Consider the following 21,596-nt stretch of genomic DNA (forward strand, 5'->3'; position numbering starts at 1 on the left):
TTTGAAAGGTGATTGAAAATAATGAGTCAGCTTTTTCTCTATCCATTTAACTCCTCTTTAGAGTTTAAAACACAATGCTGTCTCATAATTGTTTCACACAGCTACAAGATACTATCATAGTATCTTACCTTGTTCTTCTGTTGTGATCATCACTGCATAGGCTTTCAACGGTCCATTCACTGACTCAAAATCAGAGAATTCAACAGATAATGAGCTGTGACTGACTGCCTTGACTAAAGGAGCTTTGCTTGGAGCAGGTGGGTCTATAAACAGAAATTTTTTTAGTACCTTAACAACTGATAAAGAAAAGTTTTCCGATCATGAAAACGCTGTAATACTGGTGCTGTTCATATAATGCGTATTTACTGTGAGTCACATTAGACTTTGCATGAATGTAGTGTTTTATTCATAATCTGTAGGCTGATAATGTACTGCACATCAAGTCTGGTATTCTGTAATCATTAAGTTAATATTTCGGTTCTACAAATATCTTTCATTCTCAAATGTTAATGCTCACCAGTAATGCTTGTATTACACATTTGCTGCACTGGACGGCTTTCAGAACTATTTGAAAGAGTTGCAATAGTAACAACATAGGTCCTGAAATAATCCAAAGACAATGTTCTGAAGGTTTCCTCTGAGCCTTCTCTCATACAGGATGGAGCCCATTCTTCTTTTTCCCATGTATCATTAAAGATTTTAATTTTGAAGCCGGAATTGTTACCAGAAGGACATTCCCATTTCAGCATCAGGGAAGACTGCTTGGCCACTGGTTCACAATGAAATGAATTCACTACTGCAGGAACTGGGAAAAAAAAAAAAAAAAAAAAAAAAGAGAAGAAATCAAGTAACGTCGTAAATAGAAAAAGATGTCTATTTATAAGTTCTGTGTATACATGTCTGTAAAACTTGAGTACTCCTTTCCACTTTTAAAAAGGTGAAGCTACTGCCTAGAAGGACTTACTACCCTACAGGGGAGAGAAGTATTTAGCACACTAAGAACACAAACCTCTTCCGTGTCCTCTGACTCCACTGCAGACAGGTTTACTGAGAAAATTTAGGTTGAGTATCTGACAGGATGAGCAAAGTTTCCAAAATACTGTTCAACCATTGAACATACTACTCCAAGAACATTTTTAGAGTAGTATGTAGATTGACACTAACTCCATGTATAATTACATAAAACTCTTAGTGGCCAACAAATTGGAAAACATAACCTCTGTGCGCTTTAGAGCACAGCAGCAGCCATCCTCAAGAGCAGCAGCAACATCATCTCAGCTTCTGTGAGTGTCCTATAGGACACAATATAAAAATTCCAACCTTATGATCAGATACAAAAAGACATTTTAAAAGTTAACATAGCAGTAACACTGAGGAAAGGTCCCTCTAAACTAAAAATCTCCTAAAACTTGGCCTTCAAGACCAAAACTCCTGTAACGTTTACTATTCTAACACACGGTAAAGTTACCCACGACTTTGATGAAGTATTTAATACTTCCAAATAAAGGGGTAAAAAACCCTCATGGATTAAGTTATTTTGTTATTAAAAATGGGGATTACTTTAAGAAACTAAGGAGAATCAGAACTGTGTACCAGAAGAAACAGATTTAGTTAAAACATAGCTGTGAGTGACTGGGACTTATTTCTACTGCATTTTATAAAGATTTCTTTTCCTCTAGTGACACTGTCAGCTACTCCTACAAATACGGTGAAATTATAGAAGGTTCCAGGGTTTATGTCTGTAATAACAGCTCTGGTGACGCTGGCTGTCTGGTTTCTAGAGGAGGAACCATGACTTTGTATCTCTCTCCTGTACGCGTAGTTAGAAGTATCATCTGTGCTCCATGGGAAAAATCAAAGAACAGCAAACTCTAGCTGGGTATGGAACACAGGGCTGGGGTCCATGAAGTCAAGGGGAGACTCCATCAATGCTCACAAATACTTACTGACACACACAGACAGAAAAAGCAGAAGCACAGCCACACTTGCACATTTTGGAAAGACTGAGAATTACAAATAGCCAAGCAGCACTTTCACAGTACCAGACTCTCTAAAACAGGTTGATTCTGGGGCACCTCTGGAAACCCCACCGAGGAGCTCTGGGGCAGATTCACTTCACCTCAGACAAAACAGGACAAAACTAAGGAAAGGAACAGCAGCATATATTCACAAGGGGGGAAAACGGTCACGATGCCCAGCATGAGGATCACAGGAATACCTCAACCTTCTCTCTGCTGCCGAGCTGAGCAGAGCAGCGTGGCTGAGCGCCACACAGCACAGTACTGCTGACAGCCCAGCTGCAAGCCCGGGCCCCTCCAAAGGGGGAATTTCCCAAGACACAATTCACGTTCTGTGGAAGCCCTTCAAAATAAGAGCCTGAGGGCCTGCTCCACAAGGAGAAGGCAACAATTCCCCCACGCACATATTATAACATCACTGACTGCAGGTAGGCTGTGTACAGCAATTCCCCCTGAAAAAATACTGCACTTCAAGCCTCAGGCAGGTAGGCAGAACCCTGTGCTGCACAGGAACACACATCCCAACAGCAACTGCAAGAAACTGTGACTTACTTGTATACAGGCTGATGGACATCGCTTCTCCTTCCGTCTGACCATCAGCCGCTACTGCAAATACTGTGAAACTGTACATCGTCCCAGGGAATAACTCAGTAATTTCAACTTCAGTGACATTGGATGACAGGCTCCTAACAGAGGTACCACTTACAACCTCTATCCTGTACGTGTAGGAGCTGGAAGCAGTGGTGTTCACTGCCCATGTTAAGCTGACTTTCTCAGCACCAACATACTCCGCCTTGAGATCCTGGACTGGGCTGGGCTCTGTGAAAGGCAAGACAACAATCTGTTACCCTGCAGCAACACCTGCTCACACACACGGACAGAGGGAACACAGCACACCGCCACCTCACCCTCTTCACATCACTCACTGCTCAGAGTGCAGGGGCACCCCAACAGCATCACCACATGCTCCTGGATGCTTCTGCATTAATGGGCAGCTAAGAGAGACTGAAGAAAAGTCATTCTGAGTCATTCTGAGTGCACATCATCTCCCTTCGACACTCCAAAGGAGAAGCACAGGCCATCACTGACCACTGCTCCCAGGGCTTCCCTTGGGAATCCAGAGAGGTGGACAGGAAAGGAATCAGTATGGTGGGAAGGGAAGGGGTGCTTTTGTATGTTTGTTGTTTGGGGTTTTTTTTGGTTAGTTGGATTTTGGGCTGCTTGTTGTGTGGATTTTTTGTTTCAGGGCAGGCGGTGGGGTTAGAGGTGTATGGTGGTGGTTTATTGTTTGTTTGTTGGGGTTTTTTTTTCTTTAAATAAAATACAGTTGGAGCTATGCTTCCTCTACATATTCACACCTTATTCTTAGTAGGTAGGCCAGGTAAGCCTTGTATTATATTTCAACCCTTTCACAGGTAGGCATAGCCCTGTGCTGCACAGGAAAACACAGTCCACTAGAAATGGGGATCCAAACAACCGTGACTTACTTGTATACAGGCTGATGGACATCGCTTCTCCTTCTGTCTGACCACCAGCCGCTACTGCAAATACTGTGAAATTGTACATCGTCCCAGGGAATAACTCAGTAATTTTAGTTGTGGTGACAGTGGACGTCAGGTTCCTAACAGAGGTACCACTTACAACCTCTATCCTGTACGTGTAGGAGCTGGAAGCAGTGGTGTTCACTGCCCATGTTAAGCTGACTTTCTCAGCACCAACATACTCCGCCTTGAGATCCTGGACTGGGCTGGGCTCTGTGAAAGGCAAGACAACAATCTGTTACCCTGCAGCAACACCTGCTCACACACACGGACAGAGGGAACACAGCACACCGCCACCTCACCCTCTTCACATCACTCACTGCTCAGAGTGCAGGGGCACCCCAACAGCATCACCACATGCTCCTGGATGCTTCTGCATTAGTGGCTGGTAGCAGCAAAGCAAAAAAAGAGGCAACTCAAATACAATCTTCCTTTCATGTTCAAAAGCAGCAGGACAGGTCACAATGGTGCCAGCACTCCCAGGGTTTCCCCTGGCAATCCAGAGAGGTGAGCAAGGACAAAAGAGTAGGCGGGAAAGACAATGGTGCCACATCTCTGCACAGCAAAAACTAAGGAAGATCAAATATCACTGGAAGAGGAACAGAGGTGATGGCCCAGGCTCCCTGTTTTTCTGCAACTCTTGTGCCCTGCACTCACTCCCGTGGCAGAGAGACCATCTCCAAAACCCCTCTTTCCAGCACCCTATTCTCTGCATCTTCAAAACAGGGCTACTAGCCATCAGGCAGCACAGGAGAAAATTTTGGGACTTTACTGGAAAGGTAGGGGCACACATGCAGGTACATTTCAGGACAACACAAATGACAAGAACAGGCATGTTTTCTTTCAAATACACCCTTTGGAATGACCGAGCTGGGCTACAGCCTTGCAGGACAGCTCTAAAATTGTCTTTCCAACACCATGTGTCAAGACTTGATATTCAACATGGCAAGGTACTGGATGGCCAAAGCAGTTCTCCTGAACTAGCGTGGCCTAAATCCCACTCTCCTGCTGCAGCCTGATAGCAGCTACAGAACCTCAACTCACAAAAGTTCCCCTGGCACAATACGCTTTCTGCGGGAGCCCCTTAAAACAAGAATTTCAGGCCCCCATCCTCTTGGAAATGAATGCAACCTCCTTTTCCAAATTTAAAGAGAGAGGTCCCTGGGGAAAAACGTCTTCTCTGTATTGCCAGCCTTGGGGACGAACTTCACCAACAGCTTTCTATCATAGCAATGCTTCTGATGTACTTTAACACCCCAAGGTTGGCAGATCGGCCATCTCCAGCTCTAGGATCAAAACATCACCCCTGCCTGCAGCAGTACCCAATTACACCCCTCGGGCAGGTAGGCAAGGGCCTGTGCTACACAAATACAGTCCACCTGAAACAGAGCTGCAAGAAACTGTCACTTACTTGTGTACAGGCTTATGGACATCGCTTCTCCTTCCGTCTGACCATCAGCCGCTACTGCAAATACTGTGAAATTGTACATCGTCCCAGGGAATAACTCAGTAATTTTAGTTGTGGTGACAGTGGACGTCAGGTTCCTATCAAAGGTACCACTTACAACCTCTATCCTGTACGTGTAGGAGCTGGAAGCAGTGGTGTTCACTGCCCATGTTAAGCTGACTTTCTCAGCACCAACATACTCCGCCTTGAGATCCTGGACTGGGCTGGGCTCTGTGAAAGGCAAGACAACAATCTGGCAAGACAGAGAAATAAAGAAAGAAGAGCCACAGCCACATTTCCTTATTCCATATAAAACGAACATTATTTGCAGCCAAGCGGCACTCCTACAGTATCAATGACCAGTTTCAGACATTCATGCTGGGGCATTTCTAGAAAAGCCACAGAAGTTCTGGGGGGTATTCTCTTCAGTTAATTTCACATGCTAAAATTATTTGTTTCCACAGTGGGTTTCCAGACAGATGGAAATCAGGGAAGGAAGCAAAGTGCAGGGTAGTCTTGGTCTGTTAACTCAGAATTGTGCCCGTCCGTGTTAATCTGAGCCCTTCAGCCCAGAGTCACCTCAAGATCAGCATAAGGAAATGGGCTCCTTGAGCAGGCCCAAGAGCTGACCCACGCGGGGGGCTGTGTGTGCAAGGCTGGTTCGGCACCAACACCTGGCAGGCAAAACCCACCCCAGGCAGCTTAGACAAGCTCATCTACTCAGCAGCAGCTCCAGCAGACACTGCTTCCAATTGCTTTGTGGGGGAGTTGCCTGTTCCCTTTCTACCCTTGAGCTAGACACAAAAGAAAGACCTTACCCTCCCATCCGTCCCTCTGATCTGGGGAAAAAGGTGCCATGGCACAAAGCCAACAAAAATGGCACCACACTGAGTGCAGCCCTAGGCACCGTCACAGCAATGGGAGCTCCAGTCCAGGGACTCCATCAAGAGCTCAAACCAATCTTCAGGAACAAAAAGCTTCTGTGATCTTGGCCACCACATTGCTGCACACTATGTCCTTTGATATGAGCTGTAATAACCTGCTCCCAGAAACACTGTAGGGGGCCTATTCAGCCCTCAAGTCTAGAAAACATCATGCTTTTGTGGCAGCCAGATCTCTACGTACTCTTGAGCAGACAAGCTGATGAAATAACTGCTTTACAGGCAACACGGGCACACACAGATACACATAAAATCACAGTTATTTTCCGTTTTACCAAAGACCACTTGCATTCCTGTTCACAGGAGCGAAGCAACATCGCAATGATAAATAGTAAAAAGTTGCACACCGAAGGTAAAAAAGCAGGACAATTCGGTACAAGCTGAATGTTTACAGGCAATGGGGAGGCACTGCTTCCTTACTTGTATACAGGCTGATGGACATCGCTTCTCCTTCCGTCTGACCATCAGCCGCTACTGCAAATACTGTGAAACTGTACATCGTCCCAGGGAATAACTCAGTAATTTTAGTTGTGGTGACAGTGGACGTCAGGTTCCTAACAGAGGTACCACTTACAACCTCTATCCTGTACGTGTAGGAGCTGGAAGCAGTGGTGTTCACTGCCCATGTTAAGCTGACTTTCTCAGCACCAACATACTCCGCCTTGAGATCCTGGACTGGGCTGGGCTCTGTGAAAGGCAAGACAACAATCTGTTACCCTGCAGCAACACCTGCTCACACACACGGACAGAGGGAACACAGCACACCGCCACCTCACCCTCTTCACATCACTCACTGCTCAGAGTGCAGGGGCACCCCAACAGCATCACCACATGCTCCTGGATGCTTCTGCATTAATGGGCAGCTAAGAGAGACTGAAGAAAAGTCATTCTGAGTCATTCTGAGTGCACATCATCTCCCTTCGACACTCCAAAGGAGAAGCACAGGCCATCACTGACCACTGCTCCCAGGGCTTCCCTTGGGAATCCAGAGGTGGTCAGGAAAGAGACAGACTAACTATTTCAGTCAGAGGGGCCCTACAAGGATCACCTAGTCCAGCTGCCTGATCACTTCAGAGCTGACCAAAAGTTAAAGCATATTATTGAGGCCATTGTCCAAAGGCCTCTTAAACACTGACAGGCTTGGGGCATCGACCACCACTCTAGGAAGCCTGTTCTGATGTTTGACCGCCCTCTTGGTAAAGAAATGCTTCCTACTGTCCAGTCTAAACCTCCCCTGCCACAGCTTTGGACCATTCCCACAAGTCCTGTCACCGGATCCCAGGGAGAAGAGCTCAGCATCTCCTTCTCTGGAAGCTGGGAGAGCAATGAGGTTGCCCCTCAGCCTCCTTTACTCCAAACTAGACAAGCCCAAAGTCCTTAGTGGCTGCCCATAGGACACGCCTTCAAGCCCTGTCACTGGCGTTGTTGCTCTCCTCTGGATGCCTTTCAAGGACCTTCACATCCTTCTGCAATGGCAGGGCCCAGAACTGCACGCTGTACTCAGCGAGGCCACACCAGCGCTGAATGCAGAGGGATAACCACCACTTTTCACCGGCTGGTTCTACTGTGCTTGCTGCCCCGCGGGGCACGGTTTGCCTCCTGGCTGCCAGGGCACGCTGCTGGCTCATAGTGAGCCTGCTGCCAGCCAGCACCCCCAAGGCCCTCCCTGCAGGGCTGTTCTCCAGCCACTCCTCTCTCAATTCATACTTGTGCCTGGCATTACTCCGTCCCATGTGCAGCATCTGACATTTGGTCTTATTAAATTTCATCCTATTAATCATAGCCCAGTGCTCCAATCTACCTAGATGCCTCTGCAAGGCCTCCTGTCCCTTAAGCAAGTCAACAGCACCTCCCAGTTTGGGAGCAACACCAGAAAATTTGCTAATGGTGTGTTCAACTCCTGCCTCCACGTAGCTGATAAATACGTTGAACAGGACTGGCCCTAGAACTGAGCCCCGAGGAACACCGCGGGAGACTGGTTGCCAGCCAGATGCAGCCCCATTCACTGCAACCCTTCGAGCTCTGCCATCCAGCCAGTTCTTCCCTCAGCACACCGTGAACCCAGCTTATCCCACAGTTGGACAACTTGTCCAGAAGGATGCTGTGAGGGACAGGACCAAAAGCCTTACTAAAATCCAGAAAAACTACATTACTGCCTTCATCCACTAGGTAGGTGACCTTATCTTAGAAGGATATCAAATTAATTAAACAGGACTTCCCCTGTGTGAACCCATGCTGACTGTCCCTGATGATTGCGTTATTCCTTAAATGCTTTCCAGCAGTATCTAGTATGATCTTCTCCATAATACTTAGAGAAACTGAGTTTACACTAACATAGTTCCATGGATCTTTCCTCATGCCCTTCTTGTAAACTGGAATAACAATGGCTAGCTTCCAGGCAGCAAGGTCCTCCCCAGACTCCCAAGACCTTTGGTAGATGATCCAAAAGGGGTCCTGCTGTTACATCCGCTAGCTCCTTCAGAACGCTGGGATGAATCCCATTGTGCCCCAGGGACTTGTGGACATTCAGCTGATACAGCTGGTCCCTTACAATTTCAGTGTCCACAAATGGAAAGTCACTGGTCCCGCACACGTGGTCCTCTAGCTCAGGGGACCAGCAAGCCAAGGTCTATCAGTATTATGAAAGACAGAGGAAAAAAAAAAAAAAAGCATTGAATGCCTCTGCTTTTCCTTCATCCTTATTACTAAGGTGACCATCTTCAGCAAGTATCAGTCCAATGTTTTATCTAGACCTCCTCTTGTCATTAACATACTTAAAAAAACCTTTCTTGTTGTCTGACACAACATCAACCAGTTTCAACTCTAACTGAGCTTTGGCCTACATTCTTCTCCCTGCATATACGAACAACAGCTCTGTAGTATTTCCGAGAAGCCTGACCTCACTTCCAGAGATCAAACACTTCCTTTTACCTCCTGAGCTCCACGAGGAGTTCCCTGTTCAGCCAAGCTGGTCTTCTGCCTTGCTTGCTTGACATATGACACGGCAGAATTGCCTGTTCTTGTGCTTCTAAAAGGTGGTTAAAAAATCAGCAGTACTCGTGGACTGCTAAGCCCTCAAAAGAAGATCCCCATGGTAGTCTGGCTAAGTAGCTCCCTGAATAGCTCAAGGTTTGCTCTCTTGAAGCCCAGGGTAGCAAGCCTGCTGTCTTCCCCCTCTTATTACACTGAAAATGTTAAACTCGACCATTTCACAATCATTATGGCCAAGACAGCCACCTAGCACCACACCTCCCACAAGTCCTTCTCTATTAACAAACAGCAAGTCTAGGAGGGAATCTCTCATAGTTGTGTGAATCACACAGCTGAGTGTGAATCACTCAGTACTTGTGACAAGAAATTATCTCCTATATGAGGGGATATGAGGAGATCATGACGGAAGGGAAGGAAGGTGGGTTTTGTTTCATTTCTTTTTAAAGCAGGGATGTGTTTCTTCCACACATTAAGACCCCATTTTTAGGAGACAGCTCAAATTAGGCTCCAGGATTAAAACATCACATCTACACACAACACTTTTATATTTCAGCTGTCAGACAGGTAGGTAGAGCTCTGAGCTGCACAGAGGAACAGGGCTGCAAGAAACTGTGACTTACTTGTATACAGGCTGATGGACATCGCTTCTCCTTCTGTCTGACCATCAGCCGCTACTGCAAATACTGTGAAACTGTACATCGTCCCAGGGAATAACTCAGTAATTTTAGTTGTGGTGACAGTGGACGTCAGGTTCCTAACAGAGGTACCACTTACAACCTCTATCCTGTACGTGTAGGAGCTGGAAGCAGTGGTGTTCACTGCCCATGTTAAGCTGACTTTCTCAGCACCAACATACTCCGCCTTGAGATCCTGGACTGGGCTGGGCTCTGTGAAAGGCAAGACAACAATCTGTTACCCTGCAGCAACACCTGCTCACACACACGGACAGAGGGAACACAGCACACCGCCACCTCACCCTCTTCACATCACTCACTGCTCAGAGTGCAGGGGCACCCCAACAGCATCACCACATGCTCCTGGATGCTTCTGCATTAATGGGCAGCTAAGAGAGACTGAAGAAAAGTCATTCTGAGTCATTCTGAGTGCACATCATCTCCCTTCGACACTCCAAAGGAGAAGCACAGGCCATCACTGACCACTGCTCCCAGGGCTTCCCTTGGGAATCCAGAGAGGCAGGCAGGAAATTGATGAGGATGGAGGTGAAAGCGGGGAAAGAAGGTAATTAAAAACAAAACAAAAACATCTGGGCTGTTTCCGCTGCACACTAACATCCCACCCTTTGCATACAGCCCAGATTAGGCTCCAGGACTAATATATCACATCTACATACAGTAGTACTGAATTATAATCTTCACATAGGTAGGTAGAGCCCTGAGGTGCACAAAAAAATTACAAACCACCAGAAACAGGGCTGCAAGAAACTGTGACTTACTTGTATACAGGCCTATTGACAGTCCTTCTCCTTCTGTCTCATCATCATTCACTACTGCAATTACTGTGAAATTATACAATGTCCCAGGCATTAAGTCGGTAATATTAGTTGTGGTGACAGTGGATGTCAGGTTCCTAATAGAAGTACCATTTACAACCTCTATCCTGTAGGTGTAGGAGTTCGAAGCAGTGTCATTTACTTCCCATGTTAAGCTAATGTAAGTCATACCAACATATTCTGCTTTGATATCAAGAACAGGGACGGGCTCTGTGAAAGGCAAGAGAAGAAAAAAAATAATCTTTTCACCTGCAAGAATATTTGTTGACAAACACAAAGCACTCTTCTCCCCACCCTACCCAAATAACAGGTCTCTGTAAAACAGTAATCAGTCTGGGAAAATGATCAAGCCACCCTTACATGTTGGACGCACTTCAAGTATCACTTCATCTCAAGGAGTAAAACTGTCTAGGTGCAGCAGTGACTACCATCCTATCCTGCCTCAGCGGTCAACTTCACGCAGGGAGCTGAGAAAGACTTGAAACACACAACTTGCTGTTATGTTTCCTAATCTGACTATTCCAAAGGGAAAAGCCTTTCTAGCTGCAAAAATCACACACCTGTCCTCCAGACAGATGATACAGCACCCTCCACACCAGGTAGAGTACTTCAGCTGTGGTCTGTTATGCATGTATTCCAAATCTGTATGTCAGAGTATGTTTGAACTGTTGCAGCTGTAACCTAAAAAGCTAACATAAGGAGAGAAGGAAGCCCAAACCTAACAGTGATAAAACTGTTTCAAGGCTACACACTAATCACAGCATTAAATTGCACTCCCAGTCAGCTGTGCAGATACAATTCTTTGGCTCATTCTCTACTCCAGTAAAGGAGCTGGATCTGCACCCCTGCAAGGCTCTTTGCACTCTGGGCTGGAGTTCAGGCTTAAAATGCTAATGCAGTATAAAAGCACATCTAAAACCACCTTGAAAATTCACATCCCAGTCACATTCCAAGTGACTTACGTGTTACATTGTTCCGATCACTTATTGCTCTGTTGGATAGTGACATATCCCTGGTGGATCTTCCACCTCCGTAGGCTTTGCTCCCACTTGTAGAGTTTACTGATAAATTGTCATTACTACTGGTTCCTGTTTCTGCAGTTACATTTCTTGAGCTGCAATCCTCAGTGCCTGAAAGAAAGAATAAAAAGCACTAAGTATCATTACAAAACTTTGGGTTTCCCATTGGCAAAAGCATAGTCATTTTTACAGATACCATGCACAGACCCACTCACTTCTGTTTTCCCAGTTGTTCTCCTACAGATATTTCACTGCACATGCCCTGGTTTTACCACGTTTAACTCTTCTGAGATTATTTGTATTAGATTAAGAGATTGCCACATTGTTTTGGTCATATACTGACTCTGCTCATGGCTTGAATGAAAGCTACCATGATCTGATCTTTTTTTCTGTGCAGTTTTGCTTGAAAGGAATTGAACAAACTTGCATCCACATTCAGGGTGTGTATTTTCCTCATATATTATCAGAAACTAGCTGCTTTATTTAACCTGGCATACCAATTTTGTCTCTTCCCCTCAGTGTATGAGCAAAAATTTTCATACCCTTGCAATGTGTTCCCCCAAGTAAGGAAGAGACATGGTATACCTACGAAAACAACTTCAGGTTGATGCAGCACAGCCCAGAGTATGCAGAGAGTTGATTCTGAAATTTAAAAGCTAACTCACTCAAGTCTGACATTTGATATTAAGGTAGAACTCATCTGCAAGTACTTTTGGAAATTTCTGCCACATGAAAATCTGCCATCTTAGCAAGTACAGCAGTTGCTATCCTCACTTCAGAAAATCATCAAGGCATCAACTTCGGGTGTCTTTTTTTGTTTTGGGGTTTGTTTGTTTTGTAATGCCTTTAAGTATATTTTCCATCTTTCTAAGCACATTAAATCCATACTAGATTTTACCAGAACTCTTTGCAAACTGAAAAGCAAAGGGATCAAAGTACACACTCGTATCTTTAAAAATCCTTAAATGCATTCCACGAAATGTCACACAGTTTTGAATACTATTTCTAAAAATTCTTTTCAGGAAGTTTTTTTAAATACTTAGCTGATACAGCTGTATCTTTCTTAAAATAAATTAAAAGAAATAAGAGGTATATGAAAAAAAATGAAAAATTGAGAAACAGAATGATACTTACAGGCAATTGTACATCTGACCTGGAAAACAAAAATAGCCATAGAGATTAGAAATTCAAAACTACCAGAAGTTCAAATAAAATAAGGACTGGTTTAATTAACACATGACAGGGGAGGTGGGGAGAAATCAGTTTAAGATCAAGACTTTTCAACCTGCAAAAGAGATACCTAAAAATCTACTGACATAAAAATAAAAACAAAATTATACCAAACTACTAGATAAGAAACCCAAACATGCCGGTAAAATGTCAGTTTCAATGTTGGGTTTGTTTTTGTTTTTTTTAACTGGTTTATTTTGTTACAAAACCAGCTTGCATAACATGTTCTGATTATTTTGCACATATACCTTTAAAAACAAACCCCATAAGATCTTAGTCAAAGGATAATTTAGTACCTTTGACACCACCCCACAAAAAATGGCAGATGCCAATTAGGTCTTTTTTATTCATAAGATTTTTCCTTTCATCCTATTGCTATATAAACTTTCTTCTCACAAAAGAATATTTTGCATTTTCTGAAACAAACCCATTGTAGTCAAAGTTCAAAACACTTAGTATGTGTTCTGAAATCTAGTTTATATGTATGTGCATCCATAAAGTACCCACAGTAGCCATTTAACTGCAGCCCAAAATGACTTTGCTAGTAATACTGACAAGCACAGCAGAATTTTGCTTTGAAAATGTTTTTTAGTATTTCAGCTTCATGCTTTTACTTCTGAATAAGCCATTTCCCTTCCTGTTAGTGTGTAAATTGGCCTGTAAATTGCCATCTTCATCTCCCTCGGGTGGCAGCACAAAATGCTCCCAAATGAGTGTAGTAAAAGCCCCAGACTGAGGTCTGCAGGTTCCCGAGAGGAAAAAAGTGATTTCCGAGGACTCCTGTAGCCAGCTGATACCGACCAACTGCAGCAGCCACTTCGGTAGTGTAACAGAGGTACCGCTCCAGCAATTGTATCAAGGCTTAAATACAGCTGTTCACCATGCAAAGCTACACGTGACCAGGCAAAAACGAGCACACAGAGAGAGACCGGCGTCCAAAGGACACACAGATCCCCTGTGTCGTGCTGGAGATCCGCAGGTTGCAGTGCCTTGTGCCAGGGAGGCTCGCGGGCACGGGAGGTTTCTGCCCACGCTCCGCTGTGTCTGGTTTTGGCATCGCAGTGGGTGCAGGTGGAGGCAGCCCCCAGCCCCAGCAGCTCCAGCATCACCTGCAGAAGGGCTGGTCTTCTAGCTGGACCTTATACTGTATCGCTCCTAGGAAATCCAGTTTAGCTTTATGTCAAATGGCGTGCTACCCACACAAAGCACCACTCCCTCTAACTGCAGAGGTTGACACACTTATCTAAAGCACTTGAAACTGTCTCGTTTCCTTTTTCCACCCTGTTTTCTTAGGCAGTTTCTTAGCTGTTTCTGCAATCCCATGAGCTAACTCAAAATAAGCAGCTGTATCACCTCTATATATCACACTAATGCAATGCAAAGCTTCAATCCCAAATTACTTGCCTCGCAGCTCTCATGTTGCTGAGGCCACAAGTAGCTCCATCAGCAGTAGCTCCCTGCATCACAGTCATGGGCCCAAGCAGATGCACCCTCAAAAAGTAGTCAGGAGATACTGTTAAATCTTGTTCTCTGTATGAGTATGAGACTACAAAAAGCACTCTCCACAAAGATGAGGCAGGACAGCTGTCCGGAAGCAACATCAGAAGCAATGTCTCCAGCTTTACAGTAAGGAGAAACGCAGCAGAAGCAAGCTTCACGTGGAGACAACACACACTCGCCCCCCTCCAGCCTCTTGGTGCCACAGGAAGAAGTTTGGGCACACTTTCTAGGGAAAAGAGCATTTACAAGCATCAAAGAACTAACGCCTGGTCTTCTCTAGCACAGTCCTACTGACAACTCAGCACACCAAGGACATTACTTGGGACACAGATGTCCTATGTACAAGTGTGAGGCTCCTCCTCAACCTTTCTGAATATTTGAGAGCTCAGCCAAACTGCAAGGTTATTAGAAAGCAAGGAAACATTCATCAGCACTCAGGTCAAGAGCCTTTCTGTATTCTTGCACAAGGTGGCCAAGGAAGAAGAGACTAAAAGGAAAAGCCACTCACTCTTAAGGCAGGAAAACACCACTGTGCAGCACTCAGAGAAGTACTAAGCAATGTGGAAACAGCCACTGAATGATGAGCAAGAGGTGAGATTCACTGAAAAGCAGGGCAATCTAAAAGCAAAGCCAGAAAGATACTATGTTTACTAAGAAAGGGAAATCACAAAATGAAGAGAACAACAACAAGAAACACCACAGGACTGAGTAAGTTACAGTGATTTCCGCAGCCCTCTACAGACAAAACAGCAAAAGCCTGACATCACTCACAACCAGGCCTTCAGTTACTTTCTCATCTGCCTGAAGATGATTAAGTTTCTCATCTCCCTCTCCCCATATTTTGGGTTCAGGGACACAGCATCCTTCCTGAGCAACAAAAACAGACATCACATGACTGAGAAACAGGTATGCCACTACCAAGTCCCCTGCACCCCTGCTTCTCACCTCCCCATTTCTTCCCTGCTAGCTCACAACAAGAAGCATGTTGATTCCTGTTTTACCCCCTGCCACAGCCATCTGATTCAACGGCAAATTATGATCAAGCTGCTAGAAACTTGGTTGTAATGTCATGCCTGGGTTTTATTAATGATGGCCAAACAGCAAAAGGAAAGTTATGCTACAGCTCCTGTCACATGGCACACAAACAGCTTCCCATCACTTTACTTGCTTTTGTGTATCACATACTTTGGCAATACCCCCTCACAATACCCCTCTGACTTTCCAGAACCCTATTGTGCAAACCAAATTCAAAAAAAGCACATCCCGTTGGCAGCAGGCAGGCCTCCTTCTGAAACCCAAAACTGCGCAAAACAAATGATCCCATTCCCAAGCATCAGCCTGCTTGACTCAGTCATTCCGTGCCATATTTTTCAACATAAGCCATATAAACTGAACTGTTCTGTAGCCTTATGTTTTTACTGAATGAGATGCTATTTATACAAAACATTTGTTTATTATTTCAGAGGATATTTGTGCTGAACACCTGATTCTCCTTGTGTTTGCATCTAATATATCAGGAGCCCTGCCATCTCTACTTTTTCATTCTATGTCACAAATCCATATGATTCATGTATAGAGTTGGGTATTCTTTTCAACAAAAAAACTGGAACTTGGGGTAAGTGTGGAACATCCCTCCCCAAGAAAATAAAAGCCAGCACAATGCTGAACACTGAACATTTCAACTGAACAGGAGATGTGTGTACACATACTCATTCCTGTCATTGGCTATGGCAAATGAATTTTTTCCACGTGTCACACAGCCATGATCAAAGGCTGCACATCCCAGAGGAGCTGAATAATCCATCTGCGCTCACGCAAGGTCTGTCCTGCGCTCCTTATGTGTGCAGTTTTTTATTGACCAGGGGTTGGTGGGATGTAATAAGATGCAGGATTCACCTCCATCCTCCTCAGCTATCCAGTGGGTCACCTAACTGAGGAATTATTATTCGTAGTCTCACAGATAATCTTATTGAGGAAGAAATAAGATGTGCTGCAGGAAAACATCTTCAAAAATATTAAGTGACTGAGAAGCCCAAGTTCCACAAATATCTGGTAAGACTTAGACTAATACTATGATATTCTCAGGAGCGGGATTTAAAACATACCTGCTCTACACATGCATTGGGGGAGGCATAGAAGCTGGTCAGCAGTGGAGAAGACAGCAGTGCCTCCCCTCCTGTTGGCCACAAGACTTCAGATCAGCTTGGCTCTGCTGCTGAACTGTACCCTCAAATGAAGTTAGGTTTCGGGGGGAAAGCCCTTGTCACCAGCAGCCCATCTGCCTGGGGTGCTCCAGTTTCCAAGACAAACAATGTGGTTTGGGTCATGTAAACACAAGGTTAAGCAGCTGGCTGAACAGTCACAGTGAGCAAACCAAAAAATGCTAAGTAAAAAAAAAACCCTTAGCCACAAATTCTTTTTGAGAACGCTGCCTGAGGCCCTGCTTACTAGTATTTTTTGTGCTCACCAGTGTGTGCCTTATGACTCAGATGCAAAAATCCAGGAAACTAATCACAACCCTTCTCAAAGCTAACAGTGTTTCACATGTGTACCTTCAGATCTTCTCTCCTCCACCTACCCATCCTCTTGGGTTTGGAGGAGCTCCACAAAAGTACTGCCAAGCTATCACAGTGGTCTCCAAATTCTTTCTCAACACCCTTTCACGAAAACAACAGCACAGTTTACTGCTCCAGTAACCCTGGTCTCACCTCCTTTTTTCTTCCTGCTGTGCACACCTACCATTAGCCATCCCACATCCATAACTATGGGCTTTCGAGCAAGCCACCACAGTGCAATCACCACCACGGTTTTAAGACTCCAGGCTTCACTTCGGTGATGTTATCAGTCATCACGCTCAGCCAACAAACGTTAACTAGTGAAGATGCAGTAACTCAGCCACTCACAGACTGCTCTGCCACCTCTCGTATTTCATACTTTTTCAGAAAGCATTCCCACAGAAAGGTTTTATACAAGGTCAGTGAAGTGAAAATTAAACCCTGGCATGCCATTGGGAAGCCCCACGATAATGGAAGTGGGATTGCTCAGATACTGCACATGCAGACTGATACAGCTTTCCAGTACTTGCTGATTTTCTAGGATTTGTAAGGCACTGACTGCTATTCCAGCTGGGACATCTTCCCACTTCATTGGGAGTGTAAAGTTTAAACCAGTAGGGAGCGACACCTTCCTGCAGGAGACAACAGTCTCAGAGACAGGATGAAGTTCGGAAAGACGTAATGTTTCTGTCTCTTGCAACCAGTCTCAAGGCTGTTTCACCCCATTCATTTCAATATTATATCCAAACTAATGAAGTTTGTAGGCTTACCACACCAGGCAAGAAAAATGAGATCACCTGAACTGGGGCATAAAACTATGTGCCTAAACATGTATGAACCTAGTTCAAGTTAACATGCCTTACTTTGGCAATTTCTGGGGTTTAGAGTGAAAAAAAACCCCAAACAATACTTGAAAATGAGCTAAAATAAACTTGTGTAATATTTTGCCCTATTTCTAATTTCTTCCTAAAATGTCTTAAGTCTTCAACTGCAAAGCATTTCTCTGCATTTGAGCAGACAACTTCTAAGCACAAATTGTTACACTGTTATACTATTGTAAAATGCATAGAAATTCATATGCAATTCATATGTCAAGCCAAGAAAAGCAAGTGTTTTCCCCTGTACTTAATGTACAGAAAGAAAAAAAGACAATGTAGATTAAGTCTGTGTGCTGTAGATTCACTCCAAGCTACCCTAACAATTCAGTTACCAATTTCAGCGGCATTTGTGAATACTTGGTCCTCCTGTATCAGGTCCTTAATAAGGAGGAAATAGTCAACAGGTGGCTAAGTCAGAAGCTAACATTTAATTTTGTTAGATAGTTTCAATTAAAATTGATTACTTTCTGGATTTGGTGCTAGGGTTTGGGCGTTTGTGGGCTTTTCCCTTTTCCAGTGTATATTTACTGTGCTAAATTCATTTTAACTGTAACCCACAACAGTTTCTTTGATTCAGATTAACACTAGATGATCTCAATAATACGACACATTCACTTCCAATGAAAAACTGAAAACACACTGTGGCAAGTGTCATCTCCACATATCTTCCCTCTGGTATCTTAAGCAGGCACTCACAGCCCATCCAGAAAACACCATTTCACAGAAAGCTTGGTTTAAGTGAGTTTCTCCTGGGGGAGGAAAAAAAAAAGCTCTAATACTAGCAGCAGCAGTGCACCAAGTTTTTGCAACATTTTTGAAGGCCTCTCTTCTTTTAACCCTAAATGAGCAGCTCTGCTAATGAGACTGCATGAGACCAGATGGACATCCAGAAGAAAGAAACATTAGTTCATGTTCGTTATTAATTGGATAGGGCTGGACCCTCACAGGACACCGTGTTGTATTAGGAAGCTATGCAAAGTTCTAAAGCAGTCGACAGCCATACAAACTATGCACAGGCTATTTTGAGCTGTTATGCAGTTACGTGAAAGAGGAGAGACTATTTCCACTTTGCATGTATTAATCTTTTACCCCTGACATTTCTAAATTTTGCCTTCCCTGAAGCAAGCTTTTCTCCAAAGACAGACCAAATATCATTTTTTCCACTGGCTTTTACAAAAACAGATGAGGAGATTCTGGTTTGTGCAGAAACTGCAGTGAACTAAAAATGTTGTGAAAGACAAAGCCTTGTAGGAAAGCCAAGATGAGACACCGAATGAAGATTTGTGGTGAAACATACTGGAGAAAGTTCTTTGTTCCTGTCCTGATTTCTCTCCAAATTTTACCTCTATCTGCTTCTCAGATGACCAGCCTAGGTGTGAGGAATCTTCTGGGCAACGGCAACATATCCAAAATAAACAGAAAAATATAGAATGGATCTCATCTGAACTGTACCTGTTAGATCTGTTTCCCCTTCCTCAGTCCTACCTTCAAGAAAAGGTTTCTCGCGTAAGTTATCCTGCAGTTTGGTACAAGGAAGCAGTTCACCTACCTGTGCACATATAAAACAAACAAGCAACAGAAATACCTAAAAACGAGCAGCACAGATTTTGGTAGGAACAGGCTGACAATAGGCCCAGACACCAAACACAGCTGCATTGCAACTGACAGCACTCTCACCACCGACCCAGAAGCACCATTAAGACTTCTTCCCAATGGCTTCCAGGTCAACCATCAGCTTAAAACTTTCCGTGCAACCCAGTGACTGCTGTCTGTTTCCCCCAAACCTGCAGGTTCTGATGAACTACAGGCAGAAGGTGTTGCAAACCACCTCACAGCTCAGTAGCATCCCCCCCAACATCCTGCAGTCTTTCAACTGAGAAAACAACAACAAAATTTCATTCCAGAGAAAGGCTGAGAAGTTTCAGCAAGTTTAAACTATTCGCATAACCCAGTAAGCCCTACATGTAATGTCTCTTCAGAAACGATCTTGCTGAAGGAGTTTACAAAGGTAACTGTTTATTTGACAACGGCAGTGAGTAATATAAATTATACATATATATAAAATATATATAAAAATAAAAAAAATAAAAAATAAAACAACTACCTACTGAAACACAAACTGTTACCCTACTTGAGCTGCACATCATACCAGTGTCGGTGGAACTGCAGCTGGGTGTGCAATGAGCAATGCCTGAATCAAAAAACCTCCTCTTTTAATAGGAATTTTCAGTTAACAGTGCCAGTCATTTTCTTTCAAAACTAGGAAAGCGTCAACCTCTATTTTATGTGAACAAGGCGCATTCCTGCATGTAGCCTAACAGCACAATTTTTTCACTCTGAGTCATTACTCAGGCACACCCTGGAAGGAGGAGGATACAATGAAAAAAAGAAGGGAAAAATTAAAAAAGAAGAAAGAAAAAAAAAAAAAAAAAAAGACTCCTGTGGCAATGACACAATGCTAACTGTCCCCAGGTCAGCAGGGCTGGCCACTCGGGAAACACACAGCAGAGCCAGCAGCCACGTGGCCCTGCAGCACAGCCATGGAAATGAGGGGTGCTCCCTGGCAGGGCCCGATTTCAGATCTGCTTTGCTGACAGCAATTGAGACGCTCAAGTTTCTCTCTTACGACAAGTGGATTTCACTCTCCAGAGCCAGCCACTTTAGAGTCTGCACAGTCGCTGCTCGAGAAAGTGTTAAAAGACACTTTACAAGGAAACAACATTGAGCTGGATTTGGTTTGAGAGTTTTCCAAGTAAAACTAGCTGTAAAGGGATTTTAAAACTCACAAAAACTCAAATGTATCATCAAGAAAGATGATTTATATTGAAAATAAAGATCAAATTTTTGATCTTTCAAGCCTTGTCTGGCGTGTGAAATCAGCTCGCTCACACAGAACTCAAAACTCTCTTGCTAGACAGAAACCCCTTTTTTTGTGGCAGCCTTGATGCTGGCACATGAAGGGCTTGTTGTTTCCTGCCTTACTTCTATACTTTTCTTCAGACAGTTTATCTTTTTGCCCTTACCAGGATCCTGAAAGGCTCCTAATTTAAAAAAGCAACGAGGCATGCAGCTGGCAGAAACCAGCCTGTGACCACTGCCCCACATCCAGACCTTTCAGGCTAACTTTCATCTCCTCCTTCATGCTCTGTTACCGTTTATCACCATTTATTTATGCTCCTTCAGCACGTTCAGTTCTAGCACCATGTAAAATGCTCCACTAGAATCCAAGTACGTACCTGCACGGCATGCCCCGCAGCCGGCAAATCTGTGCCAGGCGCGGAAGGCGATCCTTCCTCCCAGCCTGGCTTGGTAATGCAGTCTTGAGACCACTAGAGGCCCCGATAAAACCATCAAACTTCAGCCCGAGTGACTAACCGCAGAGAAACATGCCTAAATTCCCATAAAAGTGACATATTCTGGAAAGTGCAAGGCTACGGATGACCATGCCAGAGCGTGAAGTGTGGATGTAGATAAAACCGCCAGCTCAGATGCAGATGGTGGGAGCTAATTACACCATGCTGAGCTGGCTAAGGCAGGCTCAGTGCATCCTCAAGCATCACAAACCTGTCAGGAGGGAAGTAATTTTATACAATAAATTACTGGCTGGACCTCAGAATTTCTTCACAGTGCTTATTTACTACATCTCACATCTTCAGCTGCACTGTTTTGTACTAAATCAACATTTTTTGATGGGCCCTAAAACTAAAGTAGCATCTGATCAACTTCTTAAAAACAAGTGCAGATTGCCCCATAGCAAAAAATGTGACACTAACCCTTTCCAGTTCTAAAGTAAGTCAGAGATCTGGCTGATCTACAAGGATCAGATTATCACAAACAATTCGATTAAACAAACGATGTTTTCCCATATGCTGTTTTCACATGCAGCAACATGGGGCTAGGGGGACACCCCGGAGGTTTGCCTTCAACTGTCAGCCCGTGTAATCCTTTAATGAATTTCAACTGTAG

The 21,596-nt window shown here is 44.2% G+C and overlaps 1 protein-coding gene across 3 annotated transcripts in view; it reads right to left on the minus strand.

The window, feature by feature from the left end:
• PTPRJ (protein tyrosine phosphatase receptor type J) overlaps positions 1-21,596 on the minus strand; it is a 75,728-nt gene that overhangs the window by 14,263 nt on the left and 39,869 nt on the right. For 2 of the 3 annotated variants that reach the window (XM_055721914.1, XM_055721916.1), the window contains exons 2-11: positions 12,602-12,620; positions 11,411-11,578; positions 10,392-10,658; positions 9,559-9,825; positions 6,368-6,634; positions 4,971-5,237; positions 3,506-3,772; positions 2,571-2,837; positions 518-805; positions 129-263 (exon numbers count right to left, since the gene is read on the minus strand). In XM_055721914.1, the coding sequence (XP_055577889.1) occupies positions 129-263; positions 518-805; positions 2,571-2,837; positions 3,506-3,772; positions 4,971-5,237; positions 6,368-6,634; positions 9,559-9,825; positions 10,392-10,658; positions 11,411-11,578; positions 12,602-12,620 (2,212 nt within the window). The remainder of the gene's footprint in view (positions 1-128; positions 264-517; positions 806-2,570; positions 2,838-3,505; positions 3,773-4,970; positions 5,238-6,367; positions 6,635-9,558; positions 9,826-10,391; positions 10,659-11,410; positions 11,579-12,601; positions 12,621-21,596) is intronic. The other variant, XM_055721917.1, reaches the window with a different exon arrangement.

The sequence above is a fragment of the Falco cherrug genome, chromosome 10, assembly GCF_023634085.1.
Source record: "Falco cherrug isolate bFalChe1 chromosome 10, bFalChe1.pri, whole genome shotgun sequence".
Lineage (NCBI taxonomy): Eukaryota > Metazoa > Chordata > Aves > Falconiformes > Falconidae > Falco > Falco cherrug.